Source organism: Lygodium microphyllum, chromosome 11 (genome assembly GCF_053477565.2).
Source record: "Lygodium microphyllum isolate KBCC chromosome 11, Lygodium_microphyllum_v1.1.10, whole genome shotgun sequence".
In the NCBI taxonomy this organism is placed as follows: Eukaryota; Viridiplantae; Streptophyta; class Polypodiopsida; order Schizaeales; family Lygodiaceae; genus Lygodium; species Lygodium microphyllum.
Genome location: NC_141145.1, coordinates 127,397,754 through 127,407,679, shown reverse-complemented (window position 1 = coordinate 127,407,679; position 9,926 = coordinate 127,397,754). Strand labels below are relative to the sequence as shown.

At 39.1% G+C, this 9,926-nt stretch overlaps 1 protein-coding gene across 1 annotated transcript; it reads right to left on the bottom strand.

Annotated features, from left to right (window-relative positions):
• Window positions 1–2,744: 2,744 nt before the first annotated feature.
• On the bottom strand, window positions 2,745–4,347 carry LOC148029355 (tetraspanin-8-like). Its single transcript, XM_087688145.1, has 2 exons — window positions 3,751–4,347; window positions 2,745–3,246 (listed from the first exon to the last, which is right to left on the bottom strand). The coding sequence occupies exons 1-2, from the start codon at window positions 4,246–4,248 to the stop codon at window positions 2,956–2,958; spliced, it is 789 nt and encodes a 262-aa protein (XP_087544271.1). The 5' UTR covers window positions 4,249–4,347; the 3' UTR covers window positions 2,745–2,955.
• Between the last annotated feature and the right edge of the window lie 5,579 nt (window positions 4,348–9,926).

Here is a 9,926-nt window from a genome sequence, read left to right as displayed (position 1 = left end):
CTCAGTAATTAGAAGATTTTAGGACAGGACTAGACGATGACTATTGTAGGAAATGAGCCTGCGACCTTGTGTCACTTTAGGGGACGTAGGTGAGACTTTCCCTCACAAGCAAAGGGGTCGACTTGCTAACTCCCCCCTGTTTCTCACCCTCTTTGAACCAAGTGTGACATAGATCCACTTCGATTCGAGCCGATTTGCCCAAGCAATTGCTCAGAGATTGATATTAAGTAAACTGATAGGTTACTTTAAATTCAAGAGCATAGATTTCCCCGTGAGATAGACTGAAGCAAGCCTAAACAACAACGTCTGCAATATTCCAAGGAAATTCTAGATGACATCACCTAGGACTATCTCTGGATGGGCCACCCAAATCATACCATCAAGGGTTCATTTGACATGCATGTTACATAAAAATTATCGAATGTAATATGTACAATGAAAGATATCATTTTTTTAAATTACCTCCATGTATATGTGATGATACAATGTGTACTTATCCAAGGGGTGTTAGCCTAACTATTGGCCATTGGTCTTTATTCTAACACCCCTATTCTTATTTATAAACATGCTTGCCTTGAATAAACATAACAAAATATTTATTCATGAATAGCATAAATTACTTTAAGTCATTTGTAAATCTAAGATAGTTGCTTTTGTGGGTGGCTAAAAGTGTTTATTAAGTGACTAAGAATATGCAATTAAAGACAAACCTGAACAAACTAGTGATCATATGAATGTGTGTGTGTGTGTGTGTGTGTGTGTGTGTGTGTCTCCCCTTAACCCTAATCGAATTGGTGTATCATATTGCGATAATTGAAAAAAGAAATGCACGAATAGGTTGCTCCACTCATAGATGGAATGGACATTGAATTCTAGTTCCTAGTCCTATGTGTGCTTGCATATTGCATCAAGGTACATGCAAATGGCTAACAAAGGTTTAAACCAATACTGCTAAATCAACACAAAGACTCTATAAAACCAACACAAAAGGTTGGTCCACAAACAAATTTGCAAGTATACACACAAGCCCACGGTTAACATCACACACACACACACCCACTATTAACATCACACACACACATGCTAGCCATCACAAACACATCCATACCCCAACAATTACAGCCACGCATACAACCATACCCCACACACAAGCCATCACCCACAGAGTCATACCCCAACATTTACATATACGTGCAAACACACATATACACTCCCACACCAAACACACACACACAAGCCGTCACACGGTTGCAAACGAAATCTCATGCAAAACATGCCACCAAACATAAAAGGAGGCGCCTGCGAACACCCATAACCAAACATTAACGCACACACATCCCTACAAACCGTTAACACACTACCTCCAAACACACTACCTGCTAAGACCAAAGAAGATGTGTATTGTTTGCATACTCAAAGCAATGCATTAGCAAACCTAAAAACAGGATGATCACATCCTCTGACCCTATGATCAATGCAAGGCAATGACGAGGGATTCAAAGGGCGATGAGTCAAAGAGCGATTTAGCCATCGATGCCTCTATATTATGTATTTTTGGCTTTTGTAGCACTCACTAAAAATCAATCTGCCTGTAGGATTAAGACTCCATTCCGACCAAGGGAGGGAATACAAGTCTTCCATGCTAAATAATATTTTAAAGCAAAAAGACATTGTCAATCAATACACTATTGCATATACTCCACATCAGAATGGGGTTGCGGATATGTGTGCTTGCCATGTTTTGAACAGATGCCCTACCAAGGCATTAAAGAATGTCACGCCTTTTAAGGCTTGGAGCAATCGAAAACCTTCTATTGGACATTTTCGTACTTTTGGATGTCTTGCATATGCTTACATTCCCAAGGTACTAAGAAAAAAGTTAAAAGACTATTAAATGCATTTTTACAAGCTACAACAATGAGAGCAAAGGATATAGATTGTATGATCCTGTCTCTAAGAAAGCATTTCTCAATAGGTATGTGGTTTCTGATGAAGAGTCAAAATTTTCCCTTGCTAGTTTTGATACACGTTAGTCTACCAATGATCTATTTGAAGGGCTACTCCCCATTTCTTTTGGTGATATACCTCGAGCTTCGACAAGTGAACATAATGTTCAATCAGCTGCTCCATTGAGTAATGCAAAACTCCAACCTATGGCTGATCTGATATTCAACAAGATGATGCATTTCATGTTCAACAAGAGCTTGTAAATAATCAAGAAGCTAGACAAATGCCTAGATGGTACTCACAGACTATGAAAGATAGTCATTTAGATACTCCTATTGCTGGTCGTACTAGAAAACAAGTTCATCTGCATTTGGGGTTCAATAGGAGCTTGTACATAATTAAAGCTAGGGCAAATGCCTAGATGATACTTACAAACTACGAAAGATAAGTCATTTGGATGTTCCTATTGCTGGTCGTATTAGAAAACAAGCTCATCTGCATGATGGTGCTAATATAATATAGTTTGTTATGGCAACACATACACTTGATGATGATTGGCCTAAATGTTTTAAGAGGCAATGCACTTCTTTTGTAGCATTGCCAAAGAATTTCAATAATACTATCAATGCATGAGAAGCTTAAGTTACCCACTGTTCATCGAAATGTACTTCTCATTGCACCTCCATCAAATTCATCATTATTTGCACATCGTTATTATAGCTTTTGCATGGTGACACATCACTACACATGTTATAGGCTGCACAACATACCCATATACGAAACTTCAAAGAAAGTGGACGCAGAGTGTTCCAAATAGCACAATTGTTCCAAGGTAAAAAGCTAGACCATAGACCTTAAACAAGCCTCATAAGAGGCAAAAAGCCAAACAGTATCACCAATCAATCCAAGCAGGTAAAATCGGTGACAATATAAAATACAGAAACCTCTGCCAGCCCATCCCTACTGTCTTAAAAGAAGGCAGGGCACATGATCTTTTAAATTGTGGGTTCATTTATAATAATCATTCCTTCTAGCATTCCTAAAAGCTGAACATCCTATGGTATACACAGCAAGGATGAGGACTACAATGACTACATTGATAATAGCGACCTTCCTCCAGTCCTTCTTCACATTCTCTAAGACACCTGCTTTGCATGAGTCACAGTTGAAGCAAAGCGCAGTAGAATTGTTGCTCCAAGTCGAACAGTCAGTATCCGCATCTGGGCTCCGAGGTGTCGTCCAGGTTGTAGCATTCACAAAGGTGTACCCACATGCATCAGGAGGCTTGCAGCAACCTGACTGAGAAACAACAGAAAGGCAAACCCATCATGAGAACTTACTTGAGAGCTACTTTTCAACACGTCGAGATGGACCAAGTGTCTTTGAGGGGCAGCCACTTGATAAGTAGAAACCGCTTCAAAAATTCCCAGGTTTCATTTACAGGAATGGGAAGTTCCACAGACCAAAAAGACAGTAGGAACAGCCCTCTCATGATGCCTTCAAAAGGCTTGACTCCAGATGCAGGTGGATTCTATACAATGTGCTTTAAAGCAAGTGAGAAGGAGGTCATTCCTGATAATGCACAATACGAAAGCATATGCAAAGAGCCAAAACCCCCAAACAATGTAAGCAAGCTCAGGCACACTAACACACTCTCTCACACAAACTGTCACACACACACACACACACACACACACACACACACACACTCACTCTCTCTCTCTCTCTCTCTCTCTCTCTCTCTCTCTCTCTCTCTCTCTCTCAATCGTAAGAACAGATTCCTCGCAAACAAGTGAAGCTTACCTCAAGAGGAGAAAGCTTGGCATTAGCAAAGGCGTTGGCAGAAGGATACTCCTCGTTCAACCCACGGCAAACCCTGGCATCCGAGAGGCAGCTCTTGATCTTCTCCCAGTTCCCATTTTGGTTCACCTGGCGCTGGAGCCAGGAGGAGTAGTTTCCGAGGTGGTATTCAGAGAAGCCCTTTCCCGAAATGGCCTGCCCTGCGCCCTTGTTGGTGACGACGAAGGCAAAGACGGTGAAGCAGAGGAGCAGGAGGATGAGGAGGAACATGACGGCCAGGTAGAGCCACAGCAGGCACAGGATGCGGCATGACGTGCCGACCAGCCCCGCGACCGACACCGCCAGGACGAAGACGCCGATGATGATCAGAGGCCACTGCAGGAAGCGGAGGCAGTCGGACGAGTGCTTGGATGCCAGCCATATCCCTGCCACCAGGATGGGCACGGAGAGGAGGCCTGTGAAGAAATTGAGGAATGTGATGAGGTGGTTGCTGAGGCCCATGCTCTCTCTCTCTCTCTCTCTCTCTCTCTCTCTCTCTCTCTGGAGAAATTACTCACAAATTGACCTAAGACTTTTCTGAAAAAATGTGCAAGAAGATGAACAAATTGGCCCCTCTGAGCGCCCCCCCCCCCGCCGCCCCCCCTCTCTCTCTCTCTCTCTCTCAAATGGAAGGAACCTGACTTCTCTAGACGAATTACTCACAAATACGCGGCGCCTCTGTTTCTTTTTGTCGCAAACAAACAGATTTGAAATTAGTGACAGCGCTCTCTCTCTCTCTCTCTCTCTCTCAAATTGCTCGCATGACACAGAATTGGCGCCTATCTCCTGATGCTCTCAATTTGAGCCCATCTCTTCCCGTCTCTCGATTCGAATTGCCCAATCGAAGCTTCACACGTTATGCAAAGACCTGAGACTCGAAGTTTTAGATGGATGAAAGAAGCGTTTTCTAATCCTGCCTCACCAATGGAATGGGCAGCTTTTTTTTGGGAGAGAGAGAGAGAGTCTGAGAGAGAGCCTCGCACGAGCGTCGGGCCTGCCGCGCACTGCACCCCATTCTGTCAGTTCGACAGACACACCAGAAGTAAAGTGGCAGGGTACTATTTATGATTTTTCATAATGATGCCATTATCAAAATGTTTAATATTGTCTTTGCTCATATGTGGATTGTATATGGTAGTTTTTGGTGTTCGTTGTGGGACGGTCACTTTGGTGTTCATTTTGGGAAGGTCATGTTGGGAGGGTTTTACATTTTATTTTTGATTTAATATTTTTTAAATTATTTTTGATCATGAGGTTTTGCATACATCTTACGAGCATTAGGCTATTTCATGAGGGAAGCGAAGTCGGCATGCACACTTCCCACACTTCTTCCCCACACATTATACCATTATCCTCATCTCTCTCTCTCTCTCTCTCTCTCTCTCTCTCTCTCTCAATTTTTCCTCTTTCTCCAAATTTCTCTCTCTAAATCTCTCTCCGACCAATTTTTTTCTTCTCTCTCTCCCCCCAAATTTTATATTCTCTCTATTTCTTTCTCCCTCTTAAACTTTTCTTCTCTCTCTCTTTAAGTCATTCTTTCCCCTCTCTCTCTCTCTCTCTCTCTCTCTCTCTCTCTCTCTCATATTCATAATATCTAAACATCAAATTAAAAGCTTTATACCATGGCTCACACCATCCACCAACTATACACCCACTTAGCTATCACACCTGCCTCTCTATGCTCTCAACTCTCAAACGCTCACATCGCTATCACGCTCAGTTGTGCATAGTCATCACCACATGCTTAGCCTATTGTGTATGAGAGAGAGAGAGAAAGAGAGAGAGAGAGAGAGAGAGAGAAAGAGGGAGAGAGGCCATTTCAAGCCCGAGAGAGAGAGAGAGAGAGAGAGAGAGAGAGAGAGAGAGAGAGAGAGAGAGAGAGAGAGAGAGAAGGGGCTAGCCTTCTCTCTCTGTTGGCCACTACCCTTCTTCCACCACCTGCCCATCATTGCCACCATTGCAACTACCACTGTTATCTACCTCTCCACACCCTTGACTCTCCATCACCCACCTTGCTGTCATGTCCTCTTGTGCATAGTCACTACCGCCTACTTAGCCTATTGTATCATAGAGAGAGAGAGAGAGAGAGAGAGAGAGAGAGAGAGAGAGAGAGAGAGAGAGAGATGCCATTTCAAGCTCAAAAGAGGGAAAGATAGGGGGCTAGCCTCTTCTCTATTGGTAGTTGCTCTTCTTCCACTGCCTACCCGCTCATCGTTCTTAATACCACCAAAGCTACTGTCACTGCTTTCATCACCACTGTAGCTAACCGTACAGTCACCACTTGTTATGCTACTACTACTACTTTGCTTTTGCCCCCTCTCCCTTTGTTGATGGTGTCATGTTTGCTACTACTTCTTCTATGCGTGCACACAGAGTAACATACCCAATTTGTCTCAATCAAGTAAATGCAATCTGGCCCCATTTTTACCTTGGCCACTCATCCACGAGTTCATATGTCGTATAGCAGCTCGAATTAAATTTCACATAGCCTAGAATATTTTAAATAAAATAATTCTAAAAACTTTAATATTTATATTTTAAAATTCAAATAATAAAAACTTATTATTTGATTTTATTTCTTAATTAATTTTTTTTCTAATTATTGCTAATTTTTAAAATATTATTTTAGTTTAGTTCCTAATTTATTGCTTTAATTATGATAAACTATTTCTAATTTCTTGAAAAAACTTGGAATTATTTTTTTCTCACTCCAATAATTGTACAAAAATTTTGAAGTCTCCTTAAGATATGAAATATTTTTAACTATATTTTAAAATCATATCTAAAAACTTAATTTTTTTTAAAATTTAAATAATTATATATAAAAATATATAATATAATTTATCTCTCAGTCATTAACTCTCACACATACTCTCTCTCTCTTAAGAGTAGACTCATCATCGTTGTGTGTTGAAAATGAGAAGATGTGCCCTCCTTTACACAGTTTTGAGAGGGGAGTTTTCTTTTATAAGGATTTAGTAATGGGAAACTATTTTTGTTTTACTATTTAAGAAATGTTTTTTATTTTTAAGTTTTTAAAGAAAAATAATATTTTAATTAATTTAGTATATTTTTAAATTTTATTTTTCTTTTCTTTTGAGATAAAAGGAAAGAGATAAATTTATTTTTTTATTATATTAAAAAGGGAAGGGGATGTTTGTTTTGTTCTATGGGGGTAGGGGCAAGGGTGGAAGGGGGGGTCCCAAGGTCTTTCAATATGTGGGGGCAGGGGCAAGGGTGGAAGGGGATGTTTGTTTTGTTCTATGGGGGCAAGGGCAAGGGTGGAAGGGGGGGTCCCAAGGTCTTTCTGTGTGTGTGTGTGTGATGATTACGATAAAGCTTAGATTAGAAAATTAGTTGATGTTTTATAAATATTTAGAAAATTAAGATATTTTATATTTTATATTAAAAAGCTTATTAACATCTAAGATAGTTTGGTTATTCAAAACATTAAATAATGAGCAGAAAATATAATATTCATTTCTCCGTAGTTTGAAGTTATATTTTGTAAAAAATGTATTTTCTTATATAAGGTCTTTTTTTTAAATATATGGTTAGTAAAATTGATAAATGTATAGTTCTTTCCACAAAGAATGAGCTTAAATTCTTTGGTGTTCCATTAAAGTGCATTCATATGCATAGAATATTGAAGTATGCTTTCACACACGAAAAAGAAAAATCAAGTACATTCACACGCACAAGATGTAAAAGCACATTCAAGTGTATGAAGTTAAACTTTATATTGAATTAGCTTTGTAGTGATGAATTATACCTTGTTTTGAAAAGAATAATTATTAACCAAATTAGAAACCAATTGTGGTTATTTTAAAATATGAAAAGAACTATACTAATTACACCCATGGCTCCAGCATAACCGGACGAGAGCAAGGTATAATTCCATCCCAAAGGCGGCCTCAAATGCTCTTCACCTAGAGTGTATATATACTACTCAAGGCAACCAACACTGCTTAAGTAAGTTTGGTCTTCCATATAGGAAGATTCACCCTTATGGCAAGCAAGAACCAATAGGGCTCTAATTTGAGTTATAATCTCAATCCTAGTCCTAAAATAGGAAAGGAAACCTATATGAGCCCAACATGGTTGAGCATTGGAAGGCCTCGATGATGGGTGGTAGCCTAATTTGCAGGTTGGTTCACTCTTTGGAGCAATTTGTATATATATATATAAATGAATAAAAAATAGTTATGTTTTTACAATTGATCACTTAGTGTCCATATCATAATGACGTGCCAATGAACCCTGTGCAAAAATTAAATAATGAATATGTTTATATATGTTATCGCAGAATGGTAGCATGCATATTTAAATCACTAAAGTGTGCCATGACATTATGGGAAGTGGGTGGATGTCTCTTGATGAAACCATCCTATGATTGGTTAGACTCGATTAATCGAGTAGCTTTCCCCAAGGCTTAGAAAAGATTGACAACCCTGTCTTCCTAGAGTCAGTCCTAGAACAAGTTTTGCATTGTTTTAGTGGTCGAGTGTGAGACTATGTCTTATGGGCAAAGGGATTGACACTCAACTCCCCCTCATTTCTCAACCTTATTGAACCAAGTGTGGTGCTAGCCCCACCTCGCGGTTTACAAAATATATTTGTCTCAGCTTGATGTTAGATAGCTACTAGACACTGTAGTTGTGTCTTTAGGAACCTGTAGGTTGGTCCTCATGGGATGAGATTGGATGCTTCATTTGTGAGGTAGACTTATGGATCCCCTAGTCACTTAAATTTGCAAGCCAAAGACAGCTCGGATGGTGATAGCTAGGAGTGATTCCCTAGGCAGCTACCGAATTACCTTCCTTAGGAATTAAGATTGGGTATATCTCAACATGGATTCAGAGCATAAATTTTTACTACTCTCCACTGCTATGATGACATTAAATTGTCAAATATGGTTTTTTTAATTGATTTAGTGTTGTAATCATCAACGGCTAAATTTGAAAATCTTTTTAGGGATTTCTTAACCAACTTTTAGGCCACGAGATATTTGGAGCAATATATACTATGGTTTGTGGATCCAACAATTTCTAATTTACGTATAGCATTGCCTTGATTATTTTAAGATTATCTTCATATCAAATTGATTGACAATCCAAGAGGAAAGTTGGAAATCGCGTAACGGAAATCACCTAGTGGATGTTGAGAAGATCAAGTACATTGTCAAAAATTAATCTATTTACATCTACGACCAAGAGGAGATAATCAAAGACTCACAAGAGTTGTAAATCCTAATCACATTGGAATATGATCTCGTAATTCTTTCATCCCCAACCTAAAAATATCAAGTCGCCTTGATTATCTCCTCTTGGTCATAGATGTAAATAAAATCCCTCCTGGAAAGTACATAGTCAATTGACCCTAGCAAATCCACTATCAATTTGCCATTAGAGTATAAATTTAGGTTGACTAATACCTTGTAAACAAAAGAAAAAGAAATTCCAAGAATTGAATAATGTATGTGATCTACAAATTTTATGACTTATACTCTTCAATAAGGAGATAATTTTCAAACAAATTATGGGTGTATCAAGGAATGTTAAACATTATAAAAAAACTAGATATCTAAAGCTAGTAAAGAAAAAGAGATTAGGGCATTCACTTATTCTTGGTATCATGTGCAGGAGGACTTTCGTTTGATATTTCCTCTGGTATACCATGCAGGCTCATAATGCAACCTACCCTTTCAAGAGCATGTGTTCCAATTAATGGATTGGATCTTTGTTCCACCATGCTACCAGTTCTTTCATGCTCACCAATGGATACAGTATATGGGTTGGTATTGACTTCTACCAACTACTACATATACATTGATTATACCAATGGGTTAGTTCTTTCACACTCGCCAATGGATACAGTATATGGGTTGGTACCTGACTTCTACCAACTACTACATATACATTGATTATACCAACAACATGAAGTACGAGTTGTGTAGGATCTGTTGGGCTAAGCCGCTCATTATAGTTCAACTCTTTACCTTCTACCTAGGTCCTCCAAGTCCTATAGAGAACCATAAGGGTGAGACTATGATCCAAACCTAGTGGGTGTGTAATAGGATTATCCGGGTCATAACAACCCAATCAAGTTGTATTCATCTATAGACCCCACTCTTCTAGTTA

What these genes read in the sequence shown, in the direction of transcription:
- LOC148029355 (XM_087688145.1), bottom strand. Translation starts at nt 4,248, where the DNA reads ATGGGCCTCAGCAACCACCTCATCACATTCCTCAATTTCTTCACAGGC. An exon ending in CCAAGCTTTCTCCTCTTGAG is followed by an intron (nt 3,247 to 3,750) that starts GTAAGCTTCACT and finishes GTTGTTTCTCAG; the next exon opens with TCAGGTTGCTGCAAGCCTCC.